Raw genomic sequence first — 20308 nt, forward strand, 5'->3', positions numbered from 1 at the left:
AAAAAACATACATTACGATGATATGGTCACATTTATCAAATAAAATCCGAGCCGGAGATAGTTGTCGTCCGAAACGGCAGCAAAACAGAACGCAATCTCACTTCCAAGTCGCGCGCTTCAGAGTTCCGGAAGTGGACGGTCACGTCAAAGAAATTGCTTTTATTCCACCTCGTTCACCCTCCGGAGAACCTTGAACGGCCCCACAAACCGGGGGCTCAGCTTTTGCAGGGCAGGCGGAGTGAGAGTTTCCTGGTAGAGAGCCAGACACAATCCCCAGGTTGGTACACAGGAGTCCCACTGCGGTGGGGGTCTGCCTGCTTCTTTTGACGGTGGACAGCGAGCTGGAGTCTCACTTGAGCATCGCTCCACACTTCTTCTGTGCGCCTGAACCACTCATCAACTGCAGGAGCTTTGGTCTGGCCCGGGATCCACGGAGCCAGGGCAGGCTGAAAGACCAGAACACACTGGATGGGGGTCAACCCAGTGGAGGAGTGATGTAGTGTGTTCTGGGCGTACTGTAGTGTGTTCTGGGCGAAGGAATCGAGCACACTCTCCCTCCCGGTCCTGACAGTGACTCCTCAGGAACCTCCCCAGCTCCTGGTTCATCCTTTCCACCTACCCGTTGGACTGAGGCCTATACCCGGAAGAGAGGCTGACCTTGACCCCAAGCTTCTCCATAAAGGCTATCCATGCCCGTGATGTGAATTTGGGGACACGGTCGGAGACGATGTCCTCCGGAAGGCCATAATGCCAGCAGACCTGCTGGAATAGTGCCTCGGCAACCTGGAGAGCAGTAGGGAGACTAGAACGAGGGATTAAACGACAGGATTTTGACAATCTATCCACAACCACCAAAATGGTGGTGAAACCGTCAGAGGAGGGGAGATCAGTAACAGGGTTGCTGAGGCACGGGAAGGGGAAGAAGTTTCCCTGCTGGAGCGTTCCGGGGGAATTGGTTTGGGCACATACGGAACAGGATTTGATGTAGCGATTGACATCCTTCGCCAAGGTGGGCCACCAGTACTTCTCAGAGATGGATTGGGTAGTGTGAGAAATACCTGGATGTGCAACGACGACAGCTGTGTGTGCCCAGGCCAGCAGCCGATCCCTTATCCCCGTGGAAGAGTAGATGCACTTGGGAGGACAGTTAGTGGGTGTAAGCTCCCTCTCCAGAGCCTGGCGAATGTCCACATCTACGTCCCAGACCACAGGAGCTACGACTCGGGAGGATGGGATTATAGGGTGCATTCTGGACAGGACTCTCTCCCGAATTGTGTAGACGGGACAGGGCATTGGCCTTTTTTTAACCTGGGCGATAGGTCAGCGTGAAGTCGAACCTTGTGAAGAAAAGGGCCCACCTTGCTTGGCGCGGATTCAGCCTCCTCGCTGTCCATATGTACTCCAGGTTCCGATGGTCGGTGAAGATGACAAATGGTTCCTTGTCGCCTTCCAGCCAGTGTCTCCACTCCTCTAATGCCAACTTCACCGCCAGGAGCTCTCGATCACCGACGGCGTAATTCCTCTCTGCAGGGGACAGTTTCTTTGAGTAATATGCACATGGATACAATTTCTGTGGATTACCCTATCGTTGAGACAGAACTGCCCCACGCCCACCTCTGAAGCATCCACCTCTACCACAAAGGATATCGTGGGATCTGGGGCGGAGGTGGGGTGGAGGTAAAACATCCCTTGAGTAGACGAAAGGCCTCGTTGGCTGCTGGGCTTCGCACCAGGGACGACCCTTGAGGTGAGAGGTGAGAGGGGCGGCGACGGAGCTGAAGTTCCTGATGAAACGGCGGTAGAAGTTGGCAAACCCCAAAAACCATTGTGACCCCTTTATGGTAGTTGGGACTGGCCGTGACCTGATCGCATCTACCTTCTTGCCGTCCTACCTCACTACCGGCAGGCTGATTTGGTAGCCTAAGAACGAGACAGCTTTCTGATGAAATTGTCACTTCTCAGCCTTGACAAACAGGTGGTTAGCCAGGAGGTGTTCCATTACTGCTCCAAAGTGAGTGATGTGATCCTTCAGGGTAGCCGAGTAGACCAGGATGGCATCGATATACACGACCACCTGGTGTCCGGGCACGCCCCTGAAGACCTCGTTAACAAATGCCTGGAACACTGAAGGAGCATTGGCTAAGCCAAATGGCATCACCAAGTACTCGTAGTGGCTAGACATCGTGCTAAACGCAGTGTTCCATTCATCCCCCTCCTGGATACGGATGAGATTGTATGCACTCCGCAGGTCCAGTTTGGTAAAGAACCGGACCCCGCGGAGCTGTTCAATGGCTGCCGGTACCAACGGGAGAGGGTAACGGTACTTTGTGGTGAGTCCTCTGCAATCAATACATCGATGTAACCCTCCATCCTTCTTGGCCACAAAGAAGAAACCAGCTAACGCAGGAGAAGTGGACGTGCGGATGAAACCTTGTTGGAGCGCCTCTTGGATGTAATCCTCCATTGCCTGGGTTTTAGTCACCGAGAGAGGGTAGATGAGTCTGCACGGAGGCGCAGACCCTGCCCACAGGTCGATGGCACAGTCCCAGGGGCGATAAGGAGGAAGACTGGTGGCGCGGGTCTTGGAGAATACCTCCCGCAGGTCCTGGTTTATCTCCGGAATGTTGGGCTGAAGGGCAACCACAGGACTCTCAACCAACGTGGAACCACAGGGGATGGGAAAGCGGGTCCTCCGGCAATCGGGTGACCAGTCTGTGATTCTCATCCTCGATCCTTCCATAAGACCTTGAAGTAACTTCTTGTGTCTTCCAATGGTGGCTCCTTGAGAGGAGACGGCGTTGCGGAGCTGGTCCGAGTCTGCTGGGTCAGTCATGGCCAGTTTGTACTATCAGACCTCAGGATAAGACCCAGAGGCAGACAGTTCGAACAGATGTTAATTAACAAAACAGGGGGCAGAAAGACGACAGGTCAAGGGCAGGCAGAGGGCGGTAAATCCAGGGCAGAGTCAGAAAGGTCCTGAACGGCAGTCAGGAGGCTTGCAAGCCGAAGGTCACCATCCCATCCATGAAACACGGGGGTGGCAGCATCATGTTGTGGGGGTGCTTTGCTGCAGGAGGGACTGGTGCACTTCACAAAATAGATGTCATCATGAGCGAGGAAAATTATGTGGATATATTGAAGCAACATCTCAAGACATCAGTCAGGAAGTTAAAGCTTGGTCGCAAATGGGTCTTCCAAATGACCCCAAGTAGCCGTTCAAAGTTGTGGCAAAATGGCTTAAGGACAAAAAAGTCAAGGCCTACAAACCTGACTCAGTTACACCAGCTCTGTCAGGAGGAAAGGGCCAAAATTCACCCAAATTATTGTGGGAAGCGTGTGGAAGGTTACCCGAAATGTTTGACCCAAGTTAAACAATTTAAAGGCAATGCTACCAAATACTAATTGAGTGTATGTAAACTTCTGACCCACTGGGAATGTGATGAAAGAAATAAAAGCTGAAATAAATCATTCTTTCTACTATTATTCTGACATTTCACATTCTTATAATAAAGTGTTGATCCTAACTGACCTAAGACAGGGAATTTTTACTAGGATTAAATGTCAGGAATCGTGAAAAACTGGGTTTATATGTATTTGGCTAAGGTTGTATGTAAACTTCCGACTTCAACTGTATACTGCTGCTACTGTCTATTATCTATCCTGTTGCCTAGTCACTCTACTCCTACCTATATGTACATAGCTACCTCAATTACCTCTTACCCCTGCACATTGACTCGGTACTGTTACTTCCAGTATATAGCCATGTTATTGTTATTCGTTATACTCTGTGTATTTATTCCTTGTGTCACTATAATATATATATATTTTTTTATCTTTATCTGCTTTGAAAAATGACCCGGAAGTAAGTTATTCACTGTTAGTCCACACCTGTTGTTTACAAAGCATGTAACAAATAAGATTAAATTTGATTAGCCAGTAAGAATTCTCTGTAAAGAGTGAATACTCACAAAGCCGCCGGCCCAGATGGCATCCCTGGCTGCGTCCTCAGAGTGTGTGCCTACCAGCTGGCGGGTGTCTTCTCGGACATCTTCAGCCTTTCCCAGGCTGTAGTCCCCACCTGCTTCAAGGAGACCACCATCGTCCCAGTGCCCAAGAAAAACAAGGTGACATGCTCAAATGACTATCGCTCTGTCACATTCACCCCGGGCATCATGAAGTGCTTCGAGAGGCTGGTCATTTGAGCATCAATGCCAGCATGCCAAGCACACTGGACCCACTCCAATTTGCCTGCTGCTCGAACAGATCCATTGAAGATTCCATTTCCATCGCTATTCACATGGCAGTAACACATCTCAACAAGAGGAACACCTACGTGAGAATGCTATTCATTGACTAATGTTCAGCATTCAACGCTATTCGACACCAAGCTCAGAGTCCTGGGTCTGGACACCACTTTCTGCAACTGGATCCTGGACTTCCTGATAGACAAAGCACAGGCTGTGAGAATTTGCAACAACACCTCCTACACGCTGACTCTTAACACAGGGGCCCCCCAGGGGTGTATCTTCAGCCCCCTGCTGTACTCTCTGTTCACCCACGACTGCGTGGCTTTGGACGACACCACAGTTGTAGGCCTGATAACCAACAACGCAAGTCAACCTGTAGGGAGGAGGAAAGTGAACTGTCATTGTTGTGCCAGGACAACAACCTCTCCCTCAACATCAGTAAAGCAAATTAGTTGATTGTTAACTTCAGGAAGCAGAGGAGGGAACATGCCCCGATCCACATCAACGGGACTGCAGTAGAGAAAGTCGGCAGTTTTATGTTCCTCTGTGTCCAATTCACCAAGGAATTAACATGGACCAACAACACCACCACTCTTGTCAAGAGGGCACAACAGCGGCTGATTAAATTCAACATGGAACCCCAGGTCCTCTTCATATACTACCGCTGCACCATCGAGAGCGTCCCGACCGGCTGCATCACGGCCTGGTAAGGGAATTTCTCCGTCCATGACCGCAAGGCCCTCCAGCGGGTGGTTTAGATGGCTCTGCACATCACTGGAACCGTGCTCCCACCCATTCAGGACATCTACTTGAAACCTGAGGAAGGCCCACAGCATCATCAAGGACCCCACACAACCAACCCACGAGCTGTTCTCTCCCTTAACGTTGGGCAGACGGTTTCAGAGCATGAGGTCTGATACCAACAGGCTCAGATACAGTTTCTTTCTACAAGCACTTGAACTGGAACGACCACCTGCTCTGATTCTCCGTACCTTAGCACACATGCACTCAATCATGTACATACACCCACATAGACATACACACACAAACAAAAACACACACATACACACAAACTTAAATAAAATCATCTTTGAGAACTAACAATCTCCAAAATAAAAATTAGACAGTCAGAGAGACTTTGAAATTCCAAAAATGTCATGGCATGGAGCCCCTATTGATTCTGTTATAATGTTTGAGTCACTCAGCATAAGAACAAGGCAAAAGTCATATGGCAAACTGTGTAGAGATGCAGCAAATTAGCTTTAAAACAAAAAATTCTCTCAGACCTAGGAAGAATGTGTATATAGTCGTGGCCAAAAGTTTTGAGAATGACACAAATATTAATTTCCACAAAGTTTGCTGCTTCAGTGTCTTTAGATATTTTTGTGAGATGTTACTATGGAATGCTGAAGTATAATTACAAGCATTTCATAAGTGTCAAAGGCTTTTATTGACAATTACATGAAGTTGATGCAAAGAGTCAATATTTGCAGTGTTGACCCTTATTTTTCAAGACCTCTGAAATCCGCCCTGGCATGCTGTCAATTAACTTCTGGGCCACATCCTGACTGATGGCAGCCCATTCTTGCATAATCAATGCTTGGAGTTTGTCAGAATTTGTGGGTTTTTGTTTGTCCACCCGCCTCTTGAGGATTGACCACAAGTTCTCAATGGGATTAAGGTCTGGGGAGTTTCCTGGCCATGGACCCAAAATATCGATGTTTTGTTCCCCGAGCCATTTAGTTATCACTTTTGCCTTATGGCAAGGTGCTCCATCATGCTGGAAAAGCCATTGTTCGTCACCAAACTGTCCCTGGATGGTTGGGAGAAGTTGCTCTCGGAGGATGTGTTGGTACCATTCTTTATTCATGGCTGTGTTCTTAGGCAAATTGTGAGTGAGCCCACTCCCTTGGCTGAGAAGCAACCCCACACATGAATGGTCTCAGGATGCTTTACTGTTGGCATGACACGGGACTGATGGTAGTGCTCACCTTGTCTTCTCCGGACAAGCTTTTTTCCGGATACCCCAAAAAATCGGAAAGGGGATTCATCAGAGAAAATGACTTTACCCCAGTCCTCAGCAGTCCAATCCCTGTACCTTTTGCAGATTATCAGTCTGTCCCTGATGTTTTTCCTGGAGAGAAGTGGCTTCTTTGCTGCCCTTCTTGACACCAGGCCATCCTCCAAAAGTCTTCGCCTCACTGTGCATGCAGATGCACTCACACCTGCCTGCTGCCATTCCTGAGCAAGCTCTGTACTGGTGGTGCCCTGATCCCGCAGCTGAATCAACTTTAGGAGACGGTCCTGGCGCTTGCTGGACTTTCTTGGGCGCCCTGAAACCTTCTTCACAACAATTAAACCGCTCTCCTTGAAGTTCTGATGATCCGATAAATGGTTGATTTAGGTGCTGTGAAGCCCTTTTTGTGCAAAGCAATGATGACGGCACGTGTTTCCTTGCAGGAAACCATGGTTGACAGAGGAAGAACAATGATTCCAAGCACCACCCTCCTTTTGAAGCTTCCAGTCTGTTATTCGAACTCAATCAGCATGACAGAGTGATCTCCAGCCTTGTCCTCGTCAACACTCACACCTGTGTTAACGAGAGAATCACTGACATGATGTTAGCTGGTCCTTTTTTGGCAGGGCTGAAATGCAGTGGAAATGTTTTGGGGGATTCAGTTCATTTGCATGGCAAAGAGGGACTTTGCAATTAATTGCAATTCATCTGATCACTCTTCATAACATTCTGGAGTATATGCAAATTGCCATCATACCAACTGAGGCAGCAGACTTTGTGAAAATTAATATTTGTGTCATTCTCAAAACGTTTGGCCACGACTGTAATTGCAGGACAACGACTGTAATTCTGTTCAACAGAAATTCTACTCTCAGCCCCCTGACAAATGTGTAGAATTGCAGGAAACGAACTTTAAAACAGCAAAATGTTGTCTCTGTTACCAAAAGGAGTGGCCTCTAACGCCCACTACCCCCCCCCCCCCCCCCCCCCCTTCTGAGACATTTAAATGCATTCTTTCTCCTTCTCTCTGCTTTGATCACTCCTGGGGCTCTGATGTATTCCGCCCATTTCTTTACAGGGACTGCTAGGACCTCATTCTGCCTTCATCACAGTGAATGGCCAGTAAGTGGGGTTTTTAAAGTGTGTACTTGTTTGGCATGTGGCTAATGAGCCTGTGTGTTTCCTGTGCGCTGGGCTGGCTTTCCACTTTAGAGACACACAGGTACTGAGGCAAGGGCCAATGTTAAATCCTTTTCCCTGTCATCTACATTTTCACGTGTCCTCTTATTTTCATAAGGCTAATGAACACATTAACAGATGTACATCTTTAAATTGTCAAAATGCTCATTGACAACATCTGTCTGAATTTTGGGCAATGTACTTATTTCATCACATTTTAATGTTGCCACTTGCAAGGATTCTGAGACTATTAATTGACATTAAGGGCCCTGGCATTGTTGAGGCATCTTTCATGACTGTTTGGTTTATCGTAGAGGTTGTTGGCAGTATTGATCCTCGCTGGAGTAGTCCTTGCTTTAGTGAACATCTTTGGAGAGATGGTTATGTGGGTTTGACCTACACACTAGTCAACCTCATCTACAGCTTATTAATACTCTACTCTGTCTGACCATTGTCTCAATCCTGAAGTATGTTACTGCTGTGGTCTTTCTGTATGTTTTACAAATATATTCTGGTCTGTGTATGTTATCACTTAGATACATGGAGGGTCAGAATAGGACAACTGTCCATGTAGACTTTTATGAGGAATACTTTTAGATTGAGCACAGTATTTCCTGTTGTATTCATGAAATGCTCAAGAGGTATTGAGACTGCATAGTATATTCGTGAGAAAGTGTATTGACAGAGACTGGAAAGAAAGAGAAGAAGCATATGACCGTGTCCAAAATGTGTTGCAGTAAGTAACCGATATCAACATACTAGGCTCATCCATACTGAGAATGCCTCATCTGATGCGCAATTGCACACGTGGTTCTCGAAAGGTGATTATCTTCTTAAGTAGTGTGTAGCAAATTCTACTAGATGAAAAGCCAAAATGAGTATGACATCATGGCATTTGATGCATCCTACATTTTAGAAATTTGACATTGAAGGGTTCAGTAAAATGTGTGTAGGCTTCTACTAGAGTCTGTACATGGCACGATCATATACTGTACTAACAACGACCTGTATTAATTGGGTAATTATTAACTATGAACTTTAATAATCAACTAATAACATTTACATTTACATTTAAGTCATTTAGCAGACGCTCTTATCCAGAGCGACTTACAAATTGGTGCATTCACCTTATGATATCCAGTGGAACAACCACTTTACAATAGTGCATCTAACTCTTTTAAGGGGGGGGGTTAGAAGGATTACTTTATCCTATCCTAGGTATTCCTTAAAGAGGTGGGGTTTCAGGTGTCTCCGGAAGGTGGTGATTGACTCCGCTGACCTGGCGTCGTGAGGGAGTTTGTTCCACCATTGGGGTGCCAGAGCAGCGAACAGTTTTGACTGGGCTGAGCGGGAACTGTACTTCCTCAGAGGTAGGGAGGCGAGCAGGCCAGAGGTGGATGAACGCAGTGCCCTTGTTTGGGTGTAGGGCCTGATCAGAGCCTGAAGGTACGGAGGTGCCGTTCCCCTCACAGCTCCGTAGGCAAGCACCATGGTCTTGTAGCGGATGCGAGCTTCAACTGGAAGCCAGTGGAGAGAGCGGAGGAGCGGAGATAACCAAGCTGATGATGTCTTAAACACATATTTGTTTAATATTTTGTCCCAACTTATTACTGTAGGGTTCAGACTAGAAAATGAAGGAGGAAAAGTGTAATTAGAGACATGAGGGGTGGGGGAAAGATAGATGGCCGGTAAAATGACTGGTGTTTTTTTTCCCACTGAGATAAAATACCACTCACACATTCCTTCACTTGCTTCCCGAGATGATTATTTGAATGCTTCTTTCTGAAATGTATCTCTTCCAGACATTCCCAGACACCTGCAATCTTGTTTTCGCCTCTGTTCAACATCATTCATGTTTTTGCAGCACGCACATGCACTTGTTCTGTATTAACAAATCAAGTATCAATCTGGTAAGTCAGCTGAGGGGGGAGCTCTTTGGGCCTCACCGGATTTAAAGTTTATAAAAAAAAGTGTGATAGCTTACTGATTTGAGAATAATATGTTTCCGTATGCTAAAGTATGCTGTACTAATGAATAAAGGCTTGCTGTCCTAAACAAGACGTTCTCTTATAGTATTCTTTGAGTCCGTCTACTCCTCGACAAACAATAGAAAGTCTTATTTTCGCATACCTAAAATACTTACTATTTAGAAGTACGGGTATTCGGACATGGCCTACGTCTTAGATGAGCCTCAAGCAGATGGGTTTCATGAAGAGGGTTCTTAAGCATCCTATATTATGCAGTATTTGTAATGTGTCAACTATAAACATGGAAATCAAACTGTTGATAATAATGAATGAAGGATGCCCACCCCTCCATATCAAAGATACTGAACACATGAAAGACACTTTGACTGAAAAGGTGAGCTGGAATAGAAAACAAATCTGAAAACCAAAGGCCACTGAACAATTTCCATAAAAGAAGGATTGTGTTCATGCAAATTAATTCCAGACCTTTGGTACCTGCTTATTTGGAAATAATTCTGCTTAATTAGGCTTACAGTAGGAAAGCAAACCTCTTGGGAATAAAGAAAATGTCAAACATTGTAAACAAGTAGCAAACATTTTGTTGTGCTTATAATCTGTGCAATAGATCACATTAGGTCTTAATTACATTAGATCTGAATAACCCAAAAGTTGAAACAACTCATGCACCTCTGCAATAGATCATTTGTAGTCTATCCCTAGAAGATCATAACGCAAAACCCAATACACAATGCAATTGCCTTGTGTGGTACAGTATTGTACAGTTTGATATTACATACTGTAGTATGGAATTTGGTTTACAGTCATGCAGTGCATATTATTATTTCATACAGTGCCTTGCAGTAGTTGTGACAGAGGGGTGAATGTAGCACCATTGGTATCAATAAAGCCACACGTCCACACCAGGAAGACCAGCCACTGTCAATAGCCACTTAGTATTGATTTCACATGTAATGAAGTGGAGATGCAGGCGGGCCTCACCAATAACCAACCAAACTATCCAAGCGTTTTACAGATGAGGCATGGCTACACATACAGAGCTCCTGGTATAATTATTATATAGAAGTCCTAGAGCCCATTCCAGAAGAAATCATCACATAATGTCTATGTTTATTTAATTTATTTGCCACATAACTGCATTTCGTATGATTTTTGTACAGTGGAATTGGACATACGGTATGTAATGCAATATGTAATCCATTCAATTATTCTGCACAACCATGTACCACAATATCTCATGCCTTGGAAGTGCAAATGAGAAATCCACACACCAGCTTACCCAATACAGCTGTAGGTTCTGTTTCTCAGGGCTAGTACTGACAGCAGCTAGCCGACAGTGTATCAGGTATGGATGTGTCAGTGTGTTTGGTCTGCTTGTCTGCCTTGGGAAGTCATCCTGTTGTAAAGTAGAAATGTACCCAGTGATCTCAGCTCCATTCCCTCAGTCTCGTGGTTGGATCAATACAGCCACTCTGCTCTTGCTTGTGATATTGATGGAGATCAGAGGGTGTGATGCACAACTGACATCCTCACAGGATTCAAAAGAGAATGGATTGACTGCCCGATGTAAGGGCCATGTGGGGTTTGTTGGAGGCACAGTTAACAATATGTACAGGTTGATCATGGGTTACAGAAGGTCTTCTGAAATGCAGAGCAAAATATTGATAGACTGCTAGTTAATTATGGATTGAAAAAGACAGAACACCTAAGTAATGTTGGTATGATGTTTAATGAATATTATTTCAATTTTGAGCAAAGCACAAAAGTATTGTCTAAATTGGCTAGCCGCTAGTTACATGATCTACTGAAAGTACTTTATCCTCTTTACAACCCTGTGTTGATGAAACGCTAAGAATGAGTATGTACTAACATGACTGCCTTTCTTATCTCCTTTTACATTTGAGTCATTTAGCAGACACTCTTATCCAGAGTGACTTACAGGAGCAATTAGGGTTAAGTGCCTTACTCAAGGGCACATGGACAGATTTTTCACATAATCGGCTTGGGGATTCGAGCATACGAACTTTCGGTTACTGGTCCAATGCACTTAGCCACTGGGCTACCTCCCACCCCATTCTCTTCTTTTATCTTATCTTTCTGTGTACAAAACTTTCTGTCTAAATATTTGATACTATTCACTCTTTAAAACTAGAGTACCTTTCTCCAGAAAACGCTGCTGAAAAAAAGCCAAAGGAAAACTAAATGGCTTCTCTCAAAGCTGAAAGATTAGTGCAACATGGATCCCGTAACCGTTGCATGCGGTGCACGTCTCAACATGGCAGGAAGAGAGATACTGTATATATTTTTCACCTGGACCATTCATCATTCCTATTGGTGAGATTGCTTCTAGACCAGTGTGAGAGCCAAAGCCCAAATGAGATAATAAACGATTGCTATAGGAGGGAAGAGAGAAGCCTGGTCTCACCGTACGTTTCCTTACTGCAGGCTGGCTTGGGGCGTGCCACAGTTGACTTACTTCCTTGCCACAGTCACCAGGGGCATGCTGCTTGCCCTCAAGGAAACTTACAGCACTCTGTGTAAAAGGAAGGCCAAGAAGGTCCTCAAGGACCTCAGCCAACTTAGTCACAGTCTTTTCACTCTGCTACCATCTAGCAGAAAAAGACAGAACAGGTGCATCAAAGCCGGGACCGAAAGACTGAAAAAGAGCTGCTATCTCCAGGCCATCAAATTGTTGAACAGCCATCACGCCATTCCCTGTAGCAAGTGAGAGTAGTAAGTAGTACTTCTGTAGTAAGAAACAAAGATAGACTCACACACACACAGCTCATACACATGCAGACTCAGTACACACATATACACACACACACATGCATACGGCCATACTCACAAACATACACACACACACACACACAAACACATACAGCAATGCTGCAACACGTCTACATTAATGTGGATGCTACCATGAATACGGGTAGTCCTGAATTGATTGTGAATTATGATGAGTGAGAAAATTACAGACGCACAAATATCATACACCCCAAAAATGCTAACCTCCCCTGTTATTGTAATGGTGAGATGTTCGCATCTTGGGGGTATAATATTTCTCACTCCTCATTATTTACAATAAAAGTGACTCCAAAATAATCTGAAACACAACCAAAACAAACAGTAAATGCATCCAACAAGTGTGTGGGGTCACAAGGTTGATGTAATCATTGCGTGCTAGGAATATGGGACCAAATACTAAACTTTTGACTACTTTAATACACATGGACAGTGCATTTGGGAAGTATTCAGACCGCTTCACTTTTTTCACATTTTGTTACGTTACAGCCTTATTCTTAAATTGATTAAATCGTTTTTTCCCTTATCAATCTACACAATACCTCATAATGACAAAGCAAAAAGAGTTGATTTTTTTTCTCACAAAAAAAATAAAAATTATACATCACATTTACGTAAGTATTCAGACACTTTACTCAGTACTTTGTTGAAGCACCTTTGGCAGCGATTACAGCCTTGAGTATTCTTGGGTATGACGCTACAAGCTTGGCACGCCTGTATTTGGGGAGTTTCTCCTACTCTTCTCTGCAGATCCTCCCATCTCCACAGAGGAACTCTGGAGCTCTGTCAGGGTGACCATCAGGTTCTTGGTCACCTCCCTGAGCAATTAAAACATTAATTTAATACATTTTACAATAAGGCTGTAATGTAACAAAACGTAGAAAAAGTCAACACTTTCCGAATGCACTGTAAGTGAATTTGTCCCAATACTTTTGGTCCCCTAAATTGTGGGGACTATGTACAAAAAGTGCTGTATATACTTTTTGCTGTTCAAAACGGTTCACCCAATATGGATGAAAATACCCTCAAATTAAAGCTGACCGTCTGCACTGATAGTACTTTTAACAGTTCAAATCGAAAGTGGGTGAGTACAGATCCAAAACAACAAATGATGTGTCACTGTCCCAATACTTTTGTAGCTCACTGTATATACTGTAAAGACATTACAGTATATATGTCACGACTTCCGCTGAAGTTGGTCTCTCTCCTTGTTCGAGCGGCGTTTGGTGATCGAAGTCACCGACCATTCTCTAGCCATCGCTGATCCTCTTTTCATTTTCCTTTGGTTTTGTCTTGTCTTCCATCACACCTGGTTCCAATCCCATCAATTACATGTTGTGTATTTAACCCTCTGTTCCCCCTCATGTCCTTGTCGGTAATTGTTTGTTTTAAGTGCTTGTGCACGTTTGTCCTGGTTTGCTTTGGGTTATGTACCCATTTATTTTATTATTCTGTTTTCCGGTGGGTTTTGTTAGTAAACTGCACCGTCAGAAACACAGTTAATTCTCTCCTGTGTCTGACTTCTCTGCCGCAAGTTCAATCAATCAATCAATCAATCAATTTTATTTTATATAGCCCTTCGTACATCAGCTAATATCTCGAAGTGCTGTACAGACACCCAGCCTAAAACCCCAAACAGCTAGTAATGCAGGTGTAGAAGCACGGTGGCTAGGAAAAACTCCCTAGAAAGGCCAAAACCTAGGAAGAAACCTAGAGAGGAACCAGGCTATGAGGGGTGGCCAGTCCTCTTCTGGCTGTGCCGGGTGGAGATTATAACAGAACTATGCCAAGATGTTCAAAAATGTTCATAAGTGACAAGCATGGTCAAATAATAATCATGAATAATTTTCAGTTGGCTTTTCATAGCCGATCATCAAGAGTTGAAAAACAACAGGTCTGGGACAGGTGGCGGTTCCATAACCGCAGGCAGAACAGCTGAAACTGGAATAGCAGCAAGGCCAGGCGGACTGGGGACAGCAAGGAGTCACCACGGGCGGCAGTCCCGACGCATGGTCCTAGGGCCCAGGTCCTCCGAGAGAAAGAAAGAGAGAAGGAGAAAATTAGAGAGAGCCAAGATTTTCAAAATTTCCATAAATGACAAGCATGGTCAAATAATAATCAGGAATAAATCTCAGTTGGCTTTTCATAGCCGATCATTAAGAGTTGAAAACAGCAGGTCTGGGACAGGTAGGGGTTCCATAACCGCAGGCAGAACAGTTGAAACTGGAATAGCAGCAAGGCCAGGCGGACTGGGGACAGCAAGGAGTCACCACGGCCGGTAGTCCCGACGTATGGTCCTAGGGCTCAGGTCCTCCGAGAGAAAGAAAGAGAGAAGGAGAAAATTAGAGAGAGCCAAGATTTTCAAAATGTTCATAAATGACAAGCATGGTCAAATAATAATCAGGAATAAATCTCAGTTGGCTTTTCATAGCCGATCATTAAGAGTTGAAAACAGCAGGTCTGGGACAGGTAGGGGTTCCGTAACCGCAGGCAGAACAGTTGAAACTGGAATAGCAGCAAGGCCAGGCGGACTGGGGACAGCAAGGTGTCATCATGCCCGGTAGTCCTGACGTATGGTCCTAGGGCTCAGGTTCTCAGAGAGAAAGAGAGAACGAGAGAATTAGAGAGAGCATACTTAAATTCACACAGGACACTGGATAAGACAGGAGAAGTACTCCAGGTAACCAACTGACCCTAGCCCCCCGACACAAACTACTGCAGCATAAATACTGGAGGCTGAGACAGGAGCGGTCAGGAGACACTGTGGCCCCATCCGAAGAAACCCCCGGACAGGGCCAAATAGGAAGGATATAACCCCACCCACTTTGCCAAAGCACAGCCCCCGCACCACTAGAGGGAAATCCTCAACCACCAACTTACAATCCTGAGACAAGGCCGAGTATAGCCCACAAAGGTCTCCACCACAGCACAAACCAAGGGGGGGCGCCAACCCAGACAGGAAGATCACGTCAGTAACTCAACCCACTCAAGTGACGCACCCCTCCTAGGGACGGCATGAAAGAGCACCAGCAAGCCAGTGACTCAGCCCCTGTAAAGCTAATTTTACCATCGGGTGGAGAGAAGTGGAGAGAAGATTTGGCCGTATTAAAGCTGATTCTCTGTAAATTCTACACATTTTGCCATTTGGCTGAGACAAAATGTTTCAGTTTTAAAGCTAATTTCCTTCAATTATAAACATTTATCCATGGCTTGTGCCATGTTCTTATGTTATTGGAGTGACTCAAACATTATAAAACAAATCGATAGGGCCCACGCCATGACAAAAATAGTCTTAAATGCATAATTTTCTGAATTTTAGATTCTCATGGAATCTAAACATAAAACTAAACATTTTGTTTATTTTGATGATAGTTATCAAAGATGATCTTCTTTTAATATATATGACTTCATTATTTTTTCTATATACTTTATACAGTACCAGTCAAAAGTTTGGACACAGCTACTCGTTCAAGGGTTTTTCTTTATTTGTTACTATTTTCTACAATGTAGAATAATAGTGAAGACATCAAAACTATGAAATAAAACATATGGAATCATGTAGTAACCAAAAACGTGTTAAAACTTTTTGGGGATAGGGGGCAGCATTTTCACTTTTGGATGAATAGCGTGCTCAGAGTGAACTGCCTCCTACTCTGTCCCAGATGCTAATATATGCATATTAGTAATACTATTGGATAGAAAACACTCTGAAGTTTCTAAAACTGTTTGAATGATGTCTGTGAGTATAACAGAACTCATATGGCAGGCGAAAACCTGAGAAAAATCCAACCAGGAAGTGGGATATCTGAGGTTGGTCGATTTTCAACTCACTCCCTATTGAATGGACAGTAGGATATGGATCTCTTCCTACGGCTTCCACTAGATGTCAACAGTCTGTAGAACCTTCAATGAGGCTTCTACTGTGAAGTGGAGCCGGATGGGAGCTGTTTGAGTCAGTGGTCTGGCAGAGAGCCAGGTCCTGGTCATGCGCATTTCACATGATAGCGACTTGCGTTCCATTGCTTCTCTACAGACAAAGGAATTCTCTAGTTGGAACGTTATTGAATATTTATGATAACAACATCCTAAAGATTGATTCTATACTTAGTTTGACAAGTTGCTATACTTAGTTTGACAAGTTTCTTCGACCTGTATTACAACTTTTTGAAGTTTTCATCCGATGTTCGGCTGGACCTGCACGAGCGTTTGGATATGTGTACTAAACGTGCTAACAAAAGTAGCTACTTGGACATAAATAATGGACATTATCGAACAAAACAACAATTTATTGTGGAACTACGATTCCTGGGAGTGCATTCTGATGAAGATCATCAAAGGTAAGGGAATATTTATAATGTAATTTCTGATTTTTGTTGACTTCAACATGTCAGAATTCTTTTTTTCTGAGCGCCATCTCAGATTATTGCATGGTTTCTTTTTCCGTAAAGTTTTTTTTAAATCTGACACAGCGGTTGCATTAAGAACAAGTGTCAATCTTTAATTCTATGTAAAACATGTATCTTTCATCAAAGTTTATGATGAGTATTTATGTTATTTGACGTGGCTCTCTGCAATTTCTCCGGATATTTTGGAGGCATTTCTGAACATGGCGCCAATGTAAACTGAGGTTTTTGGATATAAATATTAACTTTATCGAACAAAACATATATGTATTGTGTAAAATGAAGTCCTATGAGTGTCATCTGATGAAGATCATCAAATGTTAGTGATTCATTTTATCTCTATTTCTGCTTTTTTTTACTCCTATCTTTGGCTGGAAAAATGGCAGTGTGTTTTTTTGACTTGGTGGTGATCTAACATAATCATATGTTGTGCTTTCGCTGTAAAGCATTTTTTAAATCGGACACGATGCGTAGATTAACAAGATGTTTATCTTCTATTTGCTGTATTGGACTTGTTAATGTGTGAAAGTTACATATTTCAAAAAAATATTTTAGAATTTTCCGCCCTGCCTTTTCAGCGGACTGTTGTTGAGGGGTTCCGCTAGCGGAACGCATGTCCTAGACAGGTTAAACAAATCAAAACATATTTTATACTTGAGATTCTTCAAAGTAGCCACCCTTTGCCTTGATGACAGCTTTGCACACTGTTGGCATTCTCTCAACCAGCTTCATGATGTAGTCACCTTGAATGCATTACATTCAACAGGTGGGCCATGTTAAAAGTTAATTGAATGCGTTTGAGCCAATCAGTTGTGTTGTGACAAGGTAGGGGTGGTGTACAGAAGATTGCCCTATCTGGTAAAAGACCAAGTCCATATTATGACAAGGACAGCTCAAAAAAGCAAAGAGAAACGACATCGTTACTTTAAGACATGAAGGTCAGTCAATTCTGAACATTTCAAGAACTTTGAAAGTTTCTTCAAGTGCAGTCGCAAAAACCATCAAGCGCTATGAAGAAACTCGCTCTCATGAGGACCGCCACAGGAAAGGAAGACCCAGAGTTACCTCTGCTGCAGAGGATAAATGTCACCTTAGTTGTGGGTAGTTGACTTTGTTAGTGGCCTGTATAGCCCTAGTAAGCTTCACGTTCGTTTTTGTTGTTTCTTGTTTTTGTTGGCGACATTTAAAATAAAGTGAAATGTATGCTTACCACGCTGCACCTTGGTCCGGTCGTTTCCACCCTGACGACGATCGTGACAATACGTTCATTAGAGTTAACTGCAACTCATAAATTGCATCCCAAATAACTGCTTCACAGAGTTCAAGTAACATACATCTCAACATCAATTGTTCAGAGGAGACTGCATGAATCAGGCCTTCATGGTCAAAATAATTGCTGCAAAGAAACCACTACTAAAGGACACCAATAATAAGAAGAGACTTGCTTGGGCCAAGAATCACGAGCAATGGACATTTGACGGGTGGAAATCTGTCCTTTGGTCTGATGAGGCCAAATGTTAGATTTTTGGTTCCAACCGCCATGTCTTTGTGTGATACAGAGTAGGTGAACGGATGATCTCCGCATGTGTGGGTCCCACCATGAAGCATGTAGGAGGAGGTGTGATGGTGTGTTCGTGCTTTGCAGGTGACACTGTCTGTGATTTATTTAGAATTCAAGGCACACTTAACCAGCATGGCTACTACAGCATTCTGCAGCGATACACCATTCCCATCTGGTTTGTGCTTAGTGGGGCTAGCTTTTTTTTCCCTTCACTATTGTCACGCCCTGACCTTAGATATCTCTGTTTTTCTTAATATTTTGGTTAGGTCAGGGTGTGACTAGGGTGGGTATGCTAGTTTGTATATCTAGGGTTTTTGTATGTCTAGGGGTGTTGTATGTCTAGGGGGTTTGTATGTCTATGTTGGCCTGATATGGTTCCCAATCAGAGACAGATGTTTATCGTTGTCTCTGATTGGGGATCATATTTAGGTAGCCATTTTCCTCATTTGTGTTGTGGGATCTTGTCTACATATAGTTATCTTTGTGCACATCAGTAGCGTCACGTTTCGTTTGTGCTTTTGTTGTTTTTGTTTAAGTGAGTTTCTCTTTATTAAAATTATGTGGAACTCTATGCACGCTGCGCCTTGGTCTCATCTTTACGACAATCGTGACAACTATTATACTACAATGTAGAAAATAAGAAAAATAAAGAAAAACCCTTGAATGAGTAGGTGTGTCCAAACCTTTGACTGGTACTGTATATGCTTATTCATTTAAGTTTAAACGCCCCAAAAAAATCCAGCCCCAATGTTCTTTTTAAAGAATAAATAAATCATAACAATATTTGTTTTACTACTTCGACTAAGGTGGTCCAAAAAAAAACACTTAGGTGACCCGCCCACGACCTTTCCAACAGACTGACCTTGTTAGTGTAGGGGGAGGTTTATGAGTGTGAAGCTCATACAGCCAGAACAGATCTTAAGCCAGTGTTCCTGTGTTATTCATTGCAGTGGGGAGTTACAGGGAGGAGCGGCCCAACCTGACGTCTCTGCTGGTCCAGCCAATCTCTGCCTCCCTAGCCAAAAGGCTGCTCAACATCCAGTCTGTGGGACTGGGGAGTCCCTGTACCCCTCTGGCCATGCCTGCTGCCTCAGGTACAGTAGTCCCTCTCAGTCTCAACCCAGTCTAAAAAGCATGTACTGCATGTACCTCCTACTCTAGCCCATTTCCAGTGCTATGAGGGGATGCCCCTAATGTTCGTGGTTGCATATCCTCAGAGAAACACTCAAGAGTCCCTGTCTGGATGGACAGGAGGAGGATAGATGTGTCAGGTGCAGTAGGAGTTCTTCTCCCGGTCATTACATTAATCATCTATTATGATATAATGAGCCATTGAGCTCAAGAAGGAGACACAGCCAAGCTATTAGAAAACATTGGCCGGCCCTTCATTCCAATTGCAGGAGTAGCTAGGTATGTGGCGAGCAAATTATGTTCTCTGATATACGTTCCGTGGAGGGAAGAGGGAATACACTGCAGAGTGGGTCGTTATGGCCCTGTGAATTACAGCGATCCTCAACGTGATCTCATGGTTACGCTCGTCTTGATAATATATATGTTCCAAGACCATTACAATTGTCAATCAGCCTCACTCATGCTATAACCTTGGGATTTAGCTGAATCCATAAGTGGATGACTAGCGGAGTGCATTAAAGTGCCCAGGCACCTCAGAGGTTACATTTAAGGAATCTGGTCCATAAAAATGTAAAATCGGGAAAAAAAATTGGTAAGTGTATCATTGGATTTAAATGTGAGGGTCTTCAGTGAAAGGTCATAGTTCATATTGTGAATATGTTTTTAATCTGAAAATATATTTAAAATGTATATAGTGTCTAATTTCCATTCAACGTGGTGACCTCTTATCTCCTATAATGTACAGTACCCCTAATACAGTAATTTGGGCTGTAGTGGAGCAGGTTGAGAGCTTCAAGTTCCTTGGTGTCCACATCACAACAAACTAGAATGGTCAAAACACACCAAGACAGTCGTGAAGAGGGCACGACAAGCCTATTCCCCCTCAAGAAACTAAAAAGATTTGGCATGGGTCCTGAGATCCTCAGAAGGTTCTACAGCTGCAACATCGAGAGCATCCTGATTGGTTGCATCACTGCCTG

General features: G+C 43.9%; 1 protein-coding gene across 3 annotated transcripts in view; it reads left to right on the forward strand.

Moving 5' to 3' along the window:
* The window catches only part of LOC139541191 (inactive N-acetylated-alpha-linked acidic dipeptidase-like protein 2), a 340439-nt gene that overhangs the window by 218451 nt on the left and 101680 nt on the right, over positions 1 to 20308 (forward strand). For all 3 annotated transcript variants that reach the window (XM_071345568.1, XM_071345567.1, XM_071345569.1), the window contains exon 6: positions 19148 to 19291. In XM_071345568.1, the coding sequence (XP_071201669.1) occupies positions 19148 to 19291 (144 nt within the window). The remainder of the gene's footprint in view (positions 1 to 19147; positions 19292 to 20308) is intronic.

Source organism: Salvelinus alpinus, chromosome 16 (assembly GCF_045679555.1).
Source record: "Salvelinus alpinus chromosome 16, SLU_Salpinus.1, whole genome shotgun sequence".
Lineage (NCBI taxonomy): Eukaryota > Metazoa > Chordata > Actinopteri > Salmoniformes > Salmonidae > Salvelinus > Salvelinus alpinus.